General features: G+C 46.7%; 1 protein-coding gene across 1 annotated transcript in view; it reads right to left on the reverse strand.

Moving 5' to 3' along the window:
- Positions 1 to 19,980, reverse strand: part of depdc5 (DEP domain containing 5, GATOR1 subcomplex subunit) — a 227,618-nt gene that overhangs the window by 19,665 nt on the left and 187,973 nt on the right. Inside the window, exons 33-35 of the mRNA XM_084319739.1 lie at positions 18,422 to 18,484; positions 17,189 to 17,295; positions 7,815 to 7,901 (exon numbers count right to left, since the gene is read on the reverse strand). Coding sequence (XP_084175865.1) covers positions 7,815 to 7,901; positions 17,189 to 17,295; positions 18,422 to 18,484 — 257 coding nt within the window. The remainder of the gene's footprint in view (positions 1 to 7,814; positions 7,902 to 17,188; positions 17,296 to 18,421; positions 18,485 to 19,980) is intronic.

Raw genomic sequence — 19,980 nt, forward strand, 5'->3', positions numbered from 1 at the left:
CACACACACACACACACACACACACACACACACTGAATGAACGCAGTATAGGCTTATTATTCCATGAATGACTTGTTTCATTAGGATTTAGTAGATACTATATATATGCTCTGCCCTACGTACAGTATAACTATACAGACTATTTATACTGTACGTAGGGCAGAGCATATATATAGTATCTACTAAATCCTAATGAAACAAGTCATTCGTGGAATAATAAGCCTATACTGCGTTCATTCATTAGACACGTAGGCTATACTGGCGCACACAAGATTTATGGAATATTAATGCACTCTATTTCCACACGATTAGCTTTAGTTCTTATTTATTTATTTATCCACTGTCATTTCAGTGTTGGTGTATAGGCTATATAGTGTATTTCAATATAAGTTTAATTGTTTAATGATATATTCGAAGGAATGCATGTTTACATTTACATTTACATTTAAAAGCGACTTACAAGTTCTGTACGACAAGCCATCAGGAAGGGCACAACTCTATCAGCTGAGTAACAATGTTCATCAAAGTGTTGAGTGCTACAGTGTAGGTTAGTTTATTAGGACAAGTGCATGACAGTACGGTTAGTTAGGGTTAGATTTTTTTTTTTATATATATATATTTTTTTAATTCAGATAATGGTTGAAGAAGTGCGTCTTTAGTCGACGGCGAAAGATTGGACGTGATTTATAGCTATATCAAACAAAGGTCTGTCCCATTGTATACCAATCAATGGGATATATTGCATGTTGACCTGCATTCTTTCAAATATATATAATTAATCATTAAAACAGATATGTAACAAATAAGAAATACAAATTACACAGAAGGCATTCAATAATTATTATTTTCAATCATTTCACAATAATTGCATAATTGTGTTTGAATATCTGAGTAATTAAAGTAATTATACATTTGTCCATATGGTTAATCCAGCTGCCCTGTGATCAGATGAATCCATATAATAAATTTTTCCGACATCAAATGTGTAATTTCGTACAAATATTGTCATATTTATTTTAATTATGATTAAGTAATTAATTCCAAGGAGGCCTGTAGCGTTGACATGAAGAAATCACTATGAGAACACAGTCTGTCAAGTTAATACAATTTTCAATTAGTCAATCAATCATAAGTGTGCTCCTCAGCACTCTTAAATCTGCTCCCAGCCACGCTCAAATCTGATCTCAGGAAAATTTGGGGAATCAAATTTGGGGAATCGCGCTTCCAGCCCTAATAATGTCTTAAATGGGCAGAAATCTGCCTAAGAGGACATTTTTGGTCGTAAATCCGTTCGGGAATGAGACCCATTATTTCTAGCACGCCTCCTGTCCTGCAGACGTCTCTAGTTTGTCTCCTGTCCTGCAGACTCTAGTTTGTCTCCTGTCCTGCAGACGTCTCTAGTTTGTCTCCTGTCCTGTAGACGTCTCTAGTTTACCTCCTGTCCTGCAGACGTCTCTAGTTTACCTCCTGTCCTGCAGACGTCTCTAGTTTGTCTCCTGTCCTGCAGACGTCTCTAGTTTACCTCCTGTCCTGCAGACGTCTCTAGTTTACCTCCTGTCCTGCAGACGTCTCTAGTTTGTCTCCTGTCCTGCAGACGTCTCTAGTTTGTCTCCTGTCCTGCAGACGTCTCTAGTTTACCTCCTGTCCTGCAGACGTCTCTAGTTTGTCTCCTGTCCTGCAGACGTCTCTAGTTTACCTCCTGTCTGTCCTGCAGACGTCTCTAGTTTACCTCCTGTCCTGCAGATGTCTCTAGTTTGTCTCCTGTCTTGCAGACGTCTCTAGTTTGTCTCCTGTCCTGCAGACGTCTCTAGTTTACCTCCTGTCCTGCAGACGTCTCTAGTTTACCTCCTGTCCTGCAGACGTCTCTAGTTTGTCTCCTGTCCTGCAGACGTCTCTAGTTTACCTTCTGTCCTGCAGACGTCTCTAGTTTGTCTCCTGTCCTGCAGACGTCTCTAGTTTACCTCCTGTCCTGCAGACATCTCTAGTTTGTCTCCTGTCCTGCAGACGTCTCTAGTTCACCTCCTGTCCTGCAGACGTCTCTAGTTTACCTCCTGTCTGTCCTGCAGACGTCACAGTACGGGGAGGCTTATGGAATTGTCAATCAGCAGTCAAGAAAGCTGACTTCATTACTGCCTACGCCCATAGTCTAAATCTGCAGCTCCTGGCTCTAACTGAGACCTGGATAACCCCCAATAACTCATCAACACCTGCAGCATTATCTACAAACTATAACTTCACTCACACACCTCGACCTTCCAGACGGGGTGGAGGCACTGCCCTCATGACATCTCCTTCATGGGCTACAAACGTAACACCACTCCCAGAACTGTCACTCTCCTCTCTCGAATATCATGCAGTATCTGTCTCTAATCCTTTCAATCTCACCATTGTTACACTCTACCGCCCTCCAGGTCCGCTCGATCACTTCACAGATGAGCTGGACATGCTTCTTAGCTCCTTACCGGAAGATGGTACCCCTCTCCTTCTACTGGGCGACTTCAACCTGCCTGACTCATCTCAGTCAGTCATAGTAGTCTCCCTCCTACAATCGTTTGACCTGACTCCCACTGCCATGCCTCCCACCCACAAAGCAGGCAACTCCTTGGATCTCATATTTTCCCGTAACTCCAGCATCATTAACACCACGGTAACTCCCCTACATGTATCTGACCATTCCTTCATATCCTTCTCACTAACTCTCATGCTTAACCGAAAGGTCTTCACCCCAACTCAAACAGTCTCACTCAGACGCAACCTGCCCTCCCTATCCCCCTCCACCCTCTCCTCTGACATACTATCCGCTCTACCTTTGAGTGACACCTTCTCTGCTCTCTCCACAGAGATGGCAACCTCCACCCTCCTTTCAGCCCTGGCAACCTCCTTCGACAAGCTCTGTCCCCTCGTTGAGAAACCTGCCCGCCGTTCCCCACCCAGTCCATGGCTGACAGATCCAGTGAGAGAACAAAGACAGGTCCTGAGAGCAGCTGAAAGGAAGTATAGAAAGTCACGCCTCACTGCTGACATCGACACATATCACAACCTCTTGTTAACATTCTCCAAAACCATCACTAATGCCAAAGCTTCTTTCTTCCACCATAGGATCGAGGCCTCTGCCAAGAATCTTCGCAAACTGCATGCTACCATGTCCTCCCTCCTCACTCCCCCCCCACCCCCCCCTCCCTCATCTTTCTCTGCCGAAGACTTTGCGATCTTCTTTGAGGAAAAAGTGGAGAACATCCGCAGCTCCTTCTCCCAACCCCCACCCATTCCAAATGCTGAATCGAGAACCTCATCCTTCACTCTGTCATCTTTCTCTCCCATTACAGAAGCAGAGACCCTGACACTGGTAACGTCAAACCGTCCGACTACTTGCCAGCTGGACCAGCTACCCTCCCCACTCCTCCAGACCATAGCACCAGACATCCTCCCATTCCTAACTGCAACCATCAACTCCTCACTCAACTCGGGGGTGGTCCCCACCTCCCTAAAACAAGCCAGAGTCACGCCGCTCATAAAAAAACCAACCCTGAACCCTACTGTCATAGGCAACTACCGTCCTGTCTCTCTTCTCTCCTTCCTTTCTAAAACACTTGAACGTGCTGTATCCAACCAACTTACTACTTATCTCTTACAGAATGACCTCCTAGACCCTAATCAGTCAGGCTTCAGGACTGGTCACTCCACAGAGACAGCCCTCATTGCGGTCACAGAGGCACTTCACTTAGCAAAAGCGAAAGGCCTCTCCTCTGTCCTGATTCTCCTAGATCTATCTGCAGCCTTCGACACAGTCAACCACCAGATCCTCCTTGCGGCCCTCGCAGGAATGGGAGTGGCTGGCTCTGCGCTGACATGGCTGTCATCATACCTCAATGACCGCTCCTACCAAGTGTCATGGAGAGGGACCCTGTCGGCCACCCGCCCCCTGCGGACGGGTGTCCCCCAGGGCTCGGTTTTAGGACCCCTTCTCTTCTCCCTCTACACTAAATCACTGGGTAACATTATCACGTCTCATGGCTTCTCCTACCATTGTTATGCCGACGATACTCAACTCTTCCTCTCCTTCCCTCCCTCAGATATCCACGTCTCTGTGCGGATCTCGGCCTGTCTGTCCGACATCTCAGCCTGGATGACGTCCAACCACCTCAAACTGAACCTAAGCAAAACAGAATTGCTCCACCTGCCGGCCAAATCCTCCCCCCTAACCGACCTTTCAATCACAGTCGAGAATGCAGCTGTGACTGCGTCCCCGACCGCCAAGAACCTTGGTGTTGTCCTCGACGACCAGTTGAACTTCTCTGCTCACATCGCAGCGACGACCAGAACCTGCCGATTCCTCCTGAGCAACGTCAGAAGGATACGCCCCTTCCTGACAAAAGAAGCCACCCAACTCCTCGTCCAATCAACAGTCATCTCCCGCCTCGACTACTGCAATGCACTGCTCGCTGGCCTCCCGGCCACTGCCACTAAGCCTCTTCAACTCATTCAGAACGCAGCGGCCCGCCTGATCTCAAACCTACCGAAGTCGGCCCATGTCACCCCACTTCTTAGGGACCTGCACTGGCTCCCCATTGCTGCACGAATCCGCTTCAAGGCCCTCGACCTAGCATACCGTGCGGCAAAGGGAACCGCTCCCGCCTACCTCCGGTCAATGGTCTCTAACTACACACCCTCAAGACCCCTACGCTCTGCATCTTCTGGCCGCCTCAGACCTACTCCTATCCAAGCTCCGGGAGGGTCATCAAAGAGAAGTCGCCTATTCTCAGTCCTTGCCCCACAATGGTGGAATGAACTACCCACCCCAGTTAGGACAGCCGAATCACGTCCAATCTTTCGCCGTCGACTAAAGACGCACTTCTTCAACCATTATCTGAATTAAAAAAAAAAAAAAAAAAAAAAAAAAAAATCTAACCCTAACTAACCGTACTGTCATGCACTTGTCCTAATAAACTAACCTACACTGTAGCACTCAACACTTTGATGAACATTGTTGCTCAGCTGATAGAGTTGTGCCCTTCCTGATGGCTTGTCGTACAGAACTTGTAAGTCGCTTTGGATAAAAGCGTCAGCTAAATGACTAAATGTAAAATGTAAATGTAGTTTACCTCCTGTCCTGCAGATGTCTCTAGTTTACCTCCTGTCTGTCCTGCAGACGTCTCTAGTTTACCTCCTGTCCTGCAGACGTCTCTAGTTTGTCTCCTGTCCTGCAGACGTCTCTAGTTTACCTCCTGTCCTGCAGACGTCTCTAGTTTACCTCCTGTCCTGCAGACGTCTCTAGTTTACCTCCTGTCCTGCAGACGTCTCTAGTTTGTCTCCTGTCCTGCAGACGTCTCTAGTTTACCTCCTGTCCTGCAGACGTCTCTAGTTTACCTCCTGTCTGTCCTGCAGACGTCTCTAGTTTACCTCCTGTCCTGCAGACGTCTCTAGTTTGTCTCCTGTCCTGCAGACGTCTCTAGTTTGTCTCCTGTCCTGCAGACGTCTCTAGTTTACCTCCTGTCCTGCAGACGTCTCTAGTTTACCTCCTGTCCTGCAGACGTCTCTAGTTTGTCTCCTGTCCTGCAGACGTCTCTAGTTTGTCTCCTGTCCTGCAGACGTCTCTAGTTTGTCTCCTGTCCTGCAGACGTCTCTAGTTTGTCTCCTGTCCTGCAGACGTCTCTAGTTTACCTCCTGTCCTGCAGACGTCTCTAGTTTGTCTCCTGTCCTGCAGACGTCTCTAGTTTACCTCCTGTCCTGCAGACGTCTCTAGTTTGTCTCCTGTCCTGCAGACGTCTCTAGTTTACCTCCTGTCCTGCAGACGTCTCTAGTTTACCTCCTGTCCTGCAGACGTCTCTAGTTTACCTCCTGTCCTGCAGACGTCTCTAGTTTGTCTCCTGTCCTGCAGACGTCTCTAGTTTACCTCCTGTCCTGCAGACGTCTCTAGTTTACCTCCTGTCCTGCAGACGTCTCTAGTTTACCTCCTGTCCTGCAGACGTCTCTAGTTTACCTCCTGTCCTGCAGATGTTTCTAGTTTGTCTCCTGTCCTGCAGACGTCTCTAGTTTACCTCCTGTCCTGCAGACGTCTCTAGTTTACCTCCTGTCTGTCCTGCAGACGTCTCTAGTTTGTCTCCTGTCCTGCAGACGTCTCTAGTTTACCTCATGTCCTGCAGACGGCTCTAGTTTGTCTCCTGTCCTGCAGACGTCTCTAGTTTACCTCCTGTCCTGCAGACGTCTCTAGTTTACCTCCTGTCCTGCAGACGTCTCAAATCTAATCAAATGGGGTAATCAGCGACCACGCCCAGCCCTAAAGCATGAACACAACTGTCCAATCATATCACACCGAGCTGGACACACAGGGTCGGGGTTATCTTACGTGGGGGGTGTTTGGTGTTATATAGAGGGGTGGGGTTTGACGTTAGATACACAGGGACTGAGAGGGGCGGGGTTTAACGTTAGATACAGAGGGACTCAGAGAGGTGGGGTTATCTTACGTGGGGTGTTTAACGTTAGATACAGAGGGACTCAGAGGGGTGGGGTTATCTTACGTGGGGTGTTTAACGTTAGATACAGAGGGACTCAGAGGGGTGGGGTTATCTTACGTGGGGTGTTTAACGTTAGATACAGAGGGACTCAGAGGGGTGGGGTTATCTTACGTGGGGTGTTTAACGTTAGATACAGAGGGACTCAGAGGGGTGGGGTTATCTTACGTGGGGTGTTTAGCGTTAGATACAGAGGGACTCAGAGGGGTGGGGTTATCTTACGTGGGCCGTTTAACGTTAGATACAGAGGGACTCATAGGGGTGGGGTTATCTTACGTGGGGTGTTTAACGTTAGATACAGAGGGACTCAGAGGGGTGGGGTTATCTTACGTGGGGTGTTTAACGTTAGATACAGAGGGACTCAGAGGGGTGGGGTTATCTTACGTGGGGTGTTTAACGTTAGATACAGAGGGACTCATAGGGGTGGGGTTATCTTACGTGGGGTGTTTAACGTTAGATACAGAGGGACTCAGAGGGGTGGGGTTATCTTACGTGGGGTGTTTAGCGTTAGATACAGAGGGACTCAGAGGGGTGGGGTTATCTTACGTGGGGCGTTTAACGTTAGATACAGAGGGACTCATAGGGGTGGGGTTATCTTACGTGGGGTGTTTAACGTTAGATACAGAGGGACTCAGAGGGGTGGGGTTATCTTACGTGGGGTGTTTAACGTTAGATACAGAGGGACTCATAGGGGTGGGGTTATCTTACGTGGGGTGTTTAACGTTAGATACAGAGGGACTCAGAGGGGTGGGGTTATCTTACGTGGGGTGTTTAACGTTAGATACAGAGGGACTCAGAGGGGTGGGGTTATCTTACGTGGGGTGTTTAACGTTAGATACAGAGGGACTCAGAGGGGTGGGGTTATCTTACGTGGGGTGTTTAACGTTAGATACAGAGGGACTCAGAGGGGTGGGGTTATCTTACGTGGGGTGTTTAACGTTAGATACAGAGGGACTCAGAGGGGTGGGGTTATCTTACGTGGGGCGTTTAACGTTAGATACAGAGGGACTCATAGGGGTGGGGTTATCTTACGTGGGGTGTTTAACGTTAGATACAGAGGGACTCAGAGGGGTGGGGTTATCTTACGTGGGGTGTTTAACGTTAGATACAGAGGGACTCATAGGGGTGGGGTTATCTTACGTGGGGTGTTTAACGTTAGATACAGAGGGACTCAGAGGGGTGGGGTTATCTTACGTGGGGTGTTTAACGTTAGATACAGAGGGACTCAGAGGGGTGGGGTTATCTTACGTGGGGTGTTTAACGTTAGATACAGAGGGACTCAGAGGGGTGGGGTTATCTTACGTGGGGTGTTTGATGGCGTCTAGGATCTCCGTCAGGGTGGAGGAAGAGGAGAGAGAGAGAGCTGCTGCTGCAGCAGCTGACTGACCACTGAAAAACACACAAACACAAACACACATACATAAACACACAAACACATAAACACACATACATAAACACACATACATAAACACACATACATAAACACACAAACACATAAACACACATACATAAACACACAAACACACATACAATTTAAATTATGACAATATAGTATCAACAAAAAAGGTGACGTCAGGCAGTCAGTCGACAAAAAGTTGCAACGCAACACGTTTATTAAGACACTTGAAGTGCCATCACCCAGAGGAGCATGGAGAGTTCGTTAACCCTTTCACTGCCACACGGCAGCCGGTTAACCCTTTCACTGTGACAATACAGAAGGTTAGCCCTTTACTATCACACAACCGACGGCGATGCTCCATCATTAGCATCATTAGCTCCGATGGAGCATCGCCGTCGGTTGTGTGATAGTAAAGGGTTAACCTTCTGTCGTGTGGCAGTGAAAGGGTTAAGCTTAACGCCCCTCTAGTCCGCCACACTCTCCCAGCTCGCTGAAGAGACAACATTACAACAAGCATGCCGTGAAGACCCACCCTACTCTGCCTCTGATTCGCAGACGGTGGGTGGGGGAATGTGATTGGACCAAAGCAGAGTTGACAGACACACAGTCGGACATGCAAAGACGCTGCTTTGAGAGCGGAGAATTTTGACTTGTTTGACTCGTTTGTGGCAATGTCTCGCAGATAATACAGATAATACAGATAATACATATGAAAAGTATAATTTGCTCAGAGTCCAGAGACAGTTGTGGTTCGGTCCGGATCTGAGCCCTCATTTATCAATGGTGCGTACGCACAGATATGTGCGTAACCCGTGCGTACGATCACGCACGCATGTTTTGAGGTACCTTCAATTATCTGTAAATAATACATACTGTATCTAAATAGATGAAATATTATTGTCCCTGAGGGCAAGTTGTGTTGTTGTCTTGATATATCTACAAATAGCAGATGAATAGCCGGTTGCCTCTGGATCAATGAATGTCTAATATTGAATAATATTATTAGCTATTTTTAACATCCCTAATTCCAACAGTCAAGAGGCTTGTTTCAAATTGATACATGAAAAACCCCACACAGTCAACAACATCCACCTCACACACAACAAAAGAACAGAGCATCTCATGAACTTATGTCATGGACTTTATGGACTGTCAGCTGAACTCACACCAAGGCAAAGTAAAATATATTGTTGGTTTCCTGTTGGTTGTCAGTTTGGCCATGGGTAGGTAGGGAATTTATTTTTATTTTTTTTTATTTTATTCTTTCCCACGGCGACTATGGATAGGGAATTTCTTTATTTAATTAAAATGTTCACAACAACATGGATGCATGTACTCTGCCAGCATGTTTAATATCCATAATACTAAATGTTTGACTAAGATTTCTATGAAACTTTATTCTTTAAAAAAAAATAAAATAAAAAATCGGATTTTTTTTTTTTATAGTTTTTAAAAAAAAACTCATAAAATATATTGGGTCGCACCTAAATCGGCAGGGTCGGTCGGCAACCGGAAACCAACTATTAATTTTGTTAGGCCAATCCATAGGGAAATAGTCAGACATCACAGAATTATTTCATAATACAAAGTTTCTGAATGGATGTTTGGATTAAAATCATCCCGAAGACAGCATTGGAACGTTTGTGAGTATAGGCTCTGGCCAGTCATGAAATACGTTGCACGCTCAGCGCTGTGGAATGAAGGAAATGCGCGTCGGGATCGGATTTGGATGTTAGTCTTTGAAGTTGTGTTACAAATGGAACGGTCTTTCCCCGCGGAACACAAGTTACTTAACGTTACACAGGTCGCGCTATGCAGATGCTCAGCTTGCTAACGTTAAGATAGCAGTGTAACTTAATGTTACACTATGCATGCTTGATGAAAGCAGAGCTCTCTGTCTGACTGGGACCCGCTGAAAGAGACTGTTTTCATTCCGTGAAAACCTGCCTTACTCTGCTCAGATTCGCAGACTGTGGGGGGGGGGGGACGCTGAATGTGATTGGATCAGAGTAGCCAGACAGACACAGACAGCGGAGAATTTAGAGGATTTAACGAGGCGCGTTAATAAATGTGTTTCTCTGGCTTACTGCTGCGGACTCAAGCCACGCGATAACAAAGCGCAACATTAAAATAAGGACAGCATTACGTTGCAATAAATCCACTCTTTATTTTACACAATTCCTGTGAGTTTATGGAACACATCTGTAAGTTCTTTTAAAAAAAAATCATTGTATTGTATTTTTAATCAAGTACTCAAAAACAGCATTTTTCTACCTCAAAATGTTTTAACGCCTCATTAAGTACCTGTGATTAATGCATGAAGCACGCACAGACAGACCACCCAGCGTAAAGCCCTCGGCTGTAGTCTTTCCACAGTATTGAGAGACAATACTGTCGAACTATCTAACAATAATTAACTAATTTACAAGTTGTATTTAAGTTTGAAAATAATGGCAAATAAGGGAACACAGCAATGGCATTTCAAAGCAGTAAAAAAAGCAAGATTTAAATTTTTTCGATTTTCTGAAGTTCTAGACATTTCCACATTTTCTGACACATTGGGTTTGGTCACGTCGAGTCACATATAGGCAGGTTACACATGGCGTAGGCTACATGGCAGTGAGATTCATTGTTCTTGTATATGCTCTTGTATTATTGTTTATATAGGCTACCTAATACCGACATCAAAATAGATTGTATGCCTCTACAAATCATATGCCGGTAGAAAATTTACGGAAAATCCATCGCGATTTGGAATCAAATTGACGGAGAACTTTAATCCCTGGGTATTAATCGAACGAAACGAAGAAAAGGCAGTCATATTCCAGCATGGTTATTAATGACACCAATGGCAAACAGTGGTTCTATTTCATATTGGTTTCCGCTCAGCGTCATTCTGCACTAACCTCACTTCGTGCACAGCACTGAATAAAAAACTCCACAATGTACCTTTACATATTGACATCCGTCTGGCCACACCCCTATCCGCTTACCTTCATAAGCAGGTGTGTGGTCACCTACTCGCCTCCTTCTTCACTTTCACCACAAGGAAGTGCCTTGGTATATACCCCACTTGACAAGGTTGTTAGTTGAAGAAAGTTGAGAGGAAAACAGAAGAACGGGAAGATACGTTGACATTATATCTTTATTTTCTCTCTCACTATTTGAGAAAATACGGCGATATTGTCTTCGTCACTGGAGTGTCTGGAAGATGATGATCATTCTGACCTCCACCGGCTTTTTCGTATTAGGGGCTCGCGCCGCTGATATACTCCCCAACTGCAGTCCTCCTTGCTGCGGCTGGATGAGTATTGACCCTCCGGTCATACAGCTGGACTGTGGGAGGCACCGGCTGTTGTGAGAAATCGGTTGCTTCCGGGTTGGGTGAGTACTGTTTTGCTTGCGAGCGCTGGTTGTCTGTTTATGCTATGGGGGTTAGCTGACAATTTTACGAAAGCCGACCCCGGACTGGGGTCCTCTGCTCGGCTTCTTAAGCGGCGGACGGAGGATCTTGGTCTGACGCCCATGATGGTCAACCTAGTGGGCCGCGACCGAGACCTGGTTAAAACCCGGGATTCTCTGGACGAGCGGATGCTTCTCTGTCCCGTGCAGGCCCTATCTTTCACATAAATGTGGAAGTACACCCTAACGAGGAAATGTGGGCATGGATCTTCATTATCGGGAGTTGCATGCTCAAGTCGGCTGCAGCCCGGATGGAAATTGTGCCGGCTCCGCTGTATGTCTGGTAAATCACCGTTGAAAACTGTGTTTGACATTTCTTTTTCTCTTCCCTCTTAGGATGGGGAGGGACTTGGACAGCGGCCTGTCTGAAGTGTGGCTTGTTATGTCGTTGTGTACAGTTCAGGTGATAGCTGCTTAGCTGGCGTGCTAGTTGTGGCCTACTGTGTTAGCCAGTCAGCTGTTAGCTGCGGCGCTAGCTCGTTGTGTTTACTAGGCTAGTAAACGTTAGCTTGTTGCTATCAGTCGGACGGCTGTTAGCTTAATGCTACACTGTTGAAACGTTACTGTGACTATAACATGCCTTAAACACTCTGACTACGACGTCATCTTTGACAGAGGATGTTAGTCGACCCTACACCCGGGTGCCAGTGCCAGCGAGGACTTCGTCAACATGGAGAACGGCAGCTGGGTGGCGTAGCGGACATACCCTCGTCACCAACGCAGGAGACGCTGGGTTCGACTCGGTGTCCCGTTAACCAGTGTTGCAGTTCTCTCGGCATGCGCTCAGGGTGAAGGTAGGAGTCCTGACCGGACTTTAAACACTTCTTCTTTTCTTCCCTTCTAAATGTTTTGTAATAACGATGTTTCCAAAACATGTGTTGCTGCAATACATTGAGGATACGACGCGTGTTGTGTGTGAATTGTCTTGTAACTGGTATATCTTCTCTCTCTGTAGTGAATTTTTTTTTTTTTTTTTTTTTTACTTTGACCAGTCAGCTGGTTCTTTTAGCGTTTATCGCTTTTTCTGGTCAAGCATGACCGACAGAAACAGGTTGAATGGGGTATAGATCGGGGGAAAGACACTCTGAGAAAATACGGCGAGTCCGGGAGTCGAACTCGTGTACCCCAGATCCGTGACGCGCACGGTTGTCCCCGACGCCGAAATAGCGTTCGAGGTACGCAGTGAGCTACTGGAGCTCCCCCAGGCGTTGTTTTTTACATGTGTAAAAATGAACTGGTTTGGTTGTGATGAGAACATGTGTGTTCATGTAACGTTGTAACGTGGGTGAACTCACAACTAAGAGGGTTAGTTAACCTGTGAAGCTATGCTTAGTGACATGTGATTGAGGAATGAATCTTTTTTCTCAGCCTGTGATGACAATGAACAGCATGTTCACACATTAACAGAGGTGCCTGTTCGCCTTGGTCGTATCAAGGGTAAGATAGGAGGGGTGACCCCCCGGTTTCCCTGGGGCTTCCCCCCCCCTCCTCTCAGACATGTTGTTTACAATATATTGTGTCACTGTGTTTGTGGGGATACGATGTAACCCTCAGCTTAAGTTGCTGGGGTTGTGCTTCCGCTTGAGAAACAATTTTTTCCTAAAGAAAAGGTTGTTTGGTCACTTATCATGTGTGCTTAGCAAGGTCTGTGGCCATTACATAATCGAGGACTTGTGTCTTATCTCGTTATGAAAAACGGCGTTCCTCTGTAGTAAGAGTGTACTTGCCATTTTTTGTTGTGATGAAGGGTTGTGTGTGTCGTTGTGATCTACAACTGGGTTAGGTTTGGTCCACAGAAGCACATGTGTAAGTCTGGACCGGGGCTCTTAAAGGGGCCCTCTCTGTTCTGTGTTTTTCCTTAGTAAAACTCAGATAGCAGGTTAGCACATGAGCTATGTGAAGCTGTTAATGCTTCATGTAGCAGGCTATGACTGGGTCATGGCTCTACTTTGTCATTACATCGTATCAGGGGTGAGGGGTCGTAAAGGGGTGAACTGGTAAACCTTTCCTTCCCTTTTCTGATTGGTCATGGGTTAAAACCACCTGTCTTTCAGGGTTCCTGTCACGTTGCTGTTCGGCACGTTACAGGGTAGGGGGGGGGGGGGGGGGAGGGAGTTTCCTGGTCCCACGCCCTGAAAGATTGGGCGTGTGCACCGCGGAAATTCCCCCGCCATAGAGTACGTCACTGAGCGCGTCTCTATTGGTAAGACTTCCGTGAGTTGTTCAGGTTCCATGTTATGGATCTGTTTCAGGGAGTTGTCAGAGCTCCTCCTCACGAAGCTCCTCCTCAGGGAGAAGTGCCTTCTGTGAGTTCGGACTCTCCTTCCCTGTGAGGGAGCCTCCTCCGAGTTTCAGAGCCTCCTCCTCAGATTGTCAAGGTGAGTAGAACTTCAAAAAGGAGTTCTGCTCTATTGTGTGTGTATTCGATTCAATTCGATTATTGAGTGTGTATTGGTTCAGTGCCTCCTCCTCGGAGAGCCCTAACCCGACGCGTACATAGTGCTGGCTCTGGGTGTTTCTGATAGGAATCACACATGAGGCTGGTGCGCCTTGGTTGCTCGTTATTAAAATGGTGTTTTTATAGGGCAACTGGGATGGAGTTTTGTCTCTTCCGAGCGCCAGTTTACTAGGTTTGTCTCTACGAATTCTCGTTCATATCTGGGGGATGTTAACGGAATAGATCAGAACATAGGTAGAGGGGTCTCACGCCCTTGGGGTGGGCCACTGAGCGTGGTTCAAATGGGACCGTCTGGGTGGCGCCCTCTTTTCATGTTTTAGATCGACACGCATACCTGGAGTGGGCATGTCGGCGTGGTTAGGGCACGGGACTGGTTCTGGTCGCGCTGGTCCAGGTCAGTTAACCCGTTGTCCGCCGGGGACGCAGATCTGCTGTTCTGGTACCCTGAGGGACTTGTGCTTTTTTCGGGGGAAAGATGCCGGGTCGGCCCGGGTGTCACAGGGTTGGGCGTTATGGAGACCCTTTGTTGGGTACATGTTGTACCTGGCACTATCATGGGGGCTGGTTCTCCTTTCTTTTCGCTCCCCTCTCACGCATGGCGAAGAGGGGGCTGTTGGGGTGGTCTTCTGGACCTCCTCTGGCATCCCTGTGTGCTTCCCGGGCCGCCGGGCCCGGTCCGAAGTTGTGTTTCGTCTACCCGTAGGCCTGGAATAACCCCTTTTTGAAAACTGAAACACTTGTACTGCGGTGATATACCCGCAGGTGTGTTTTGGAGTTTTTTCTTGAGGGGTTATAGGAACAACCACTGCATGTGGTACCGGTTGATTCCCTGGGTTACCCGGTTGAGTGTGCCCCTGCACGTTCATGATGTCTGCCAATCGTGTCAGCCTTCTCTGCCTCGACCCCTCTGGGTGGGGGTTTTTGGTGGAGGCTTTGTCATGGTGCGCAACAATGCCAGCATACGCCCCTTCCGCCGGGGTGCTGTTTTCAGTTGTCCCCTTTGGCGCCTGTCTCGTCCGCAGTGCTCCAGGCTCGGGTCTAAAGCCTGCTGCCTGGTTTAAGGGATCGACCCCTCTGGGGTCGTCTCCCCGGTGCGCTGCCTGTTTCCGTTATGGTTAGCCTTTTGAGTGCTTCAAGTTACGGCCATGCTGACTGCCTGTGTTGCAGGGTCAGTGTGCCAGGCGGCGTACTAGTGGGGGGAAGGGCCCGCTCTTGGAGGGGCCCTGTCCGAATACGCTGGCGATGTGGGGGGCGGTGTCACTAAGTGACCGCCTGGTGAGGTATTGATGCTTGGCGTCATTGACCTCTCCGGGCCCCCTTTTTCCAGGGGATCCAGTCCCTTCAGTGGGTCTGGGTCTTCCTTCGCGCTCCGCTGCTACGGCCTTGCCACAGGGTTGAGTTTGCTCTTGACTCCGTGATTTTGGGGGCAGTAACGAGGTTTGTTCCTTCCGTTCGTTCCCTGGTGGCATGCGGGTTGTGCGTGTGCGTAGTCGTGGGGTCAAGCCACGGTCTGCTCACCCTGTGCGTTGAGTTGCTCGAGTTCCTCTTCGCACGGTCGGATCCGTCTCCCTCCCGTCCTCCAATAGGGAGGGTATCCCTCCATTAGGGAGGGTCGGGGGGCTCGGTCCTCTCCGGTCTGATGGTTGTGGGGGGCCTCAGCGGGGTACATTTGTCGAGCTTCTGGCTTCCGCTCAGCTCCTGTTGTGCAGAATGACGCTGAGCGGAAACCAGTATGAAATAGAACGTAAGGTTATGTATATAACCAAGTTCTATGAATACTGGTGATGCTCAGCGTCTGGACGCCACTGCGGCCCTTGATCTCGCCTTGTGGTGAAAGTCTGGGAAGGAGGCGAGTAGGTGACCACACACCTGCTTATGAAGGTAGCAGATAGGGGTGTGGCCAGACGAATGTTGGGATGTAAAGGTACATTGTGGAATTTTTTATTCAGTGCTGTGCACGAAGTGAGGTTAGTGCAGAATGACGCTGAGCGTCACCAGTATTCATAGAACTTGGTTATATACATAACCTTACGTTAACGGTCTTTAGGAAGTTAATAGATATCATATCCGACATCACCGTACGTGTAAATGTCTGTCAGCCTGTCGCGTATTTCTCCCATAACACGCTTTGCTCGGCTTAGTCCACTTTTCCACATTTCATGGGGGTGTTTCATTACCGTACATGGTTAATTACGGGCGGTTCTATATGCAAATACTTAAAATCGTGCACGAGCGCGGAGCGTAGAAATGGTATTTATCAACACGGAGTGTGCTTGGAACCTGTGTACGCATGTTTGATAAATCCCGATTTTTCTGTGCATACACACATTCTAAATTCTGTGCTTAAGAACGAAAATAGAACACTTTCTAAGCATTGTTGATAAATGAGGGCCCTGGACCGGAGTCCGGACTTTGAGAATGCCTGTGTTAGACCTACAGTATAATACTGACAGCTGCTATAACAAAACCAAAAACGTTTTGTAATTGTTAGTTAAGTTTAGATCTGTATTTCTTATTTGTTATTGTTTTGTCATTATTATTATTAGTATTGTTGTTACTGTTGATGTTGATATTGTGTTGTTGGTGGTTGTTGTTGAACGTTTGAAAAAAAATTTATTAAAAGAAAATAAATAAATAAAAAGATCGGTGTCTACAGTGGCCGATGATCGGTATCGGTATCGGTGGCAAGAAACGTGATCGGGCATCCCTAGTTAAAACCAGTTAAAACCAGTTCACACTGATTCAAATCAGTTAGAACCAGTTCACACCGGTTAAAATCAGTCAAAACCAGTTCACACCAGTCAAAACCAGTTCACACCAGTTAAAACCGGTTAAAACCAGTTCACACCGGTTAAACCAGTTCAAACCGGTTAAAACCAGTCAAAACCAGTTCACACCAGTGAAAACATGTTAGAACCAGTTAAAACCAGTTCATACCAGTTCACACCAGTTAAAACCAATACAATTTCCTACTGGAATCAACCTGAACCCAGTTGAGATCACAACAAAGACGTTAAGACGTGTTCCAATGTCCAGGTAAAAAAAGACTCTAGCTGGAATCAAACCGGTTCACACCGGTTCAAACCAGTTCAAATCAGTTCACACCGGTTCAAACCAGTTCACACCAGTTCACACCAGTTCACACCAGTTCACACCGGTTAAAACCAGTTAGAACCAGTTCACACCAGTTAAAACCAGTTAGAACCAGTTCAAACCAGTTAGAACCAGTTCACACCAGTTAAAACCAGTCAAAACCAGTACACACCAGTTAAAACCAGTTCACACCGGTTCAAACCAGTCTTACCTGGTCTCAGAGTTGGTGGTGGTCTTACCTAGTCTCAGTGGTGGTGGTCTTACCTGGTCTCAGAGTTGGTGCTGGCTGCCGTGTCAGTCCCCTGGGCTGCAGTCGAAGCCGCCTGACTGCCTTTGTCAGGAGCCCCTCCCTCAGCAGACTCTGCAGGAAGCTACACAGTCCAACACACACACACACACACACACCTTGGTTTCATGTTTTGAGGTACCTTCAATTATCTGTAAATAATACATACATACTGTATCTAAATAGATGAAATATTATTGTCCCTGAGGGCAAGTTGTGTTGTTGTCTTGATATATCTACAAATAGCAGATGAATAGCCGGTTGCCTCTGGATCAATGAATGTCTAATATTGAATAATATTATTAGCTATTTTTAACATCCCTAATTCCAACAGTCAAGAGGCTTGTTTCAAATTGATACATGAAAAACCCCACACAGTCAACAACATCCACCTCACACACAACAAAAGAACAGAGCATCTCATGAACTTATGTCATGGACTTTATGGACTGTCAGCTGAACTCACACCAATGCATAGGGAAATAGTCAGACATCCCAGGATTATTTCATAATACAAAGTTTCTGAATGGACGTTTGGATTAAAATCATCCCGGGTCTTCAGTGGTCTGCTGCCGTTTTACCAGCATCTGAGACAACACATTGTATTAATTTCAATGGTCACGCAGGGATGAATGGCTCCTCAGTGGTTCAGGTCATTAACAGGTAGAATCAGCATAGCAGCCTATTGACCGCGTCCAAAACCAGGTGGGTGATGGGACAGCCTGCTCTTTTCCCTTCTGGGCTCATTTTGATAAACATGCTGAGAGAATACAAGTTGCATTACAGCATGTAAAGAATAATTACACAGTAATACAGTCTTTAAAAATATGTTCTAATAGCAGGAGATACTATCTACTACTATGGAGGTGGGAGGGGCTAGGAGGGACATAGGTCAAATGAGCTAGGAGGGATGTAGGTAGGAGCTAGGCGGGATGGAGGTGGGAGGAGCTACTGAGATGGGAGTGATGGAGAGAGATGGGAGGAGCTAGGAGGGATGGAGGTGGGCGGAGCTACTGAGATGGGAGTGATGGAGAGAGATGGGAGGAGCTAGGAGGGATGGAGGTGGGCGGATCTACTGAGATGGGAGTGATGGAGAGAGATGGGAGGAGCTAGGAGGGATGGAGGTGGGCGGAGCTACTGAGATGGGAGTGATGGAGACGGGAGGAGCTATTGGGATGGGAGGGGCTATTGAGATGGGAGGGGCCACTGACCTGGGACTGATGGAGATGGGAAGAGCGAGGGCTGCGGATGAAATCCAGGATGAAGGCAGCATCCTGGCAGCAGATAAACCATCAGAGAGACCCAGAGAAACACCATCAGAGAGACCCAGAGAGACACCATCAGAGAGACCCAGAGAGACCAAGAGAGACCCAGAGAGACACCATCAGAGACCCAGAGAGACACCCAGAAACACCATCAGACACCATCAGAGAGACCCAGAGAGACCAAGAGAGACCCAGAGAGACACCCAGAAACACCATCAGAGAGACCCAGAGAGACACAATCAGCGAGACACCAGCTCAACTATGAAAATGATGTTTTTGTATTCCTATATATATATATATATATAGATGACATGCTGAATTTCACAAACAGAAAGACCACATCATGATCTGAGCCCCAAGAATAGAGGCTTTGTACAGAATGATGCCCATTTCTCTTCCATGTTGGCTGCTATGTAGGGATGCACCGAATGGGAAATTCTTGGCCGAAACCGATACCGAAAATAGGAAACAGTTGGCCGAAAACCGAATGCCGAAAGGCCGAAAATGATTAATATAAATATATATATATATGTTTTTTTTTGTTTTTGTTTTTTTTTTAGCTACCTGATTATGGCAAAAGACATGATTATGGCTAAACTTAACTTAAATAATATTAATAATCACTATTATGGACCCATAAAACATTTATTCAGCACTTTTGAATGCATACATTAATTCCAGACTGTTAAGACTAAAAGACTACAATGATTGATGACGACTTCCTGTCCTCGCATTTCCATTTCCGGTTTAACGATACATTTTCAACAACAGATTGCTGCTAATTAAACACTTCATTTAAACGGAGTAACGTTAACGTTATGTCGAGTTCATACGTGTAGTGTAGTATGAACTCGTCATAACGTTAACATTACTCAGTGTCCACTGTTGCTGCCACCGTTGCGTCGCAGATGGATGGTACACTGTTAGCTCCGTAGCTAATCCGCTCCTAGACTACTGATAGCAGTACCGTTAACGTCGGAGCTGATCAATACTCCGGTTTTTTCTAATTTAGTTTAGAACCGGGTTTCGGGGGGCATCCCTACTCCCAAGAGGAGTTAGTTATCACAGGCTGTAGAATGCAGGAAGAGCTGCCAAGCTGCTCACGTTACATGTTGCGCATGCTACCGGTATGTCTGTAGTCGCGTTTTGATGACGTCATCACAACAACACGTTATTTGACTTTCGGTCATATATTTTCGGTGCTAAAACCCTTTCGGCCGAAAGCCGAAAGAGCCGGTTTAACCATTTTCGGCCGATAATTTTCGGTAGCCGAATTTTCGGTGCATCCCTACTGCTATGTGTTGATATACAAGAAATATATCAACAAAAACGCAGTGAATTGGTGTCTTATTACTGGATCTTATTACTGGATCTTGTAAACAAATCACAGCGGAACAGTAATATAATGCTTTCCCAGTGTTTTACCTACTCTACTCTGTCACAGGCTGCCATGTTGGAAGACAGATAACTTTACCACAAAGACTCTCTATAATATATCTTTAGCC

This window comes from Notolepis coatsorum (assembly GCF_963971535.1).
Source record: "Notolepis coatsorum genome assembly, chromosome: 8".
Classification (NCBI taxonomy): Eukaryota; Metazoa; Chordata; class Actinopteri; order Aulopiformes; family Paralepididae; genus Notolepis; species Notolepis coatsorum.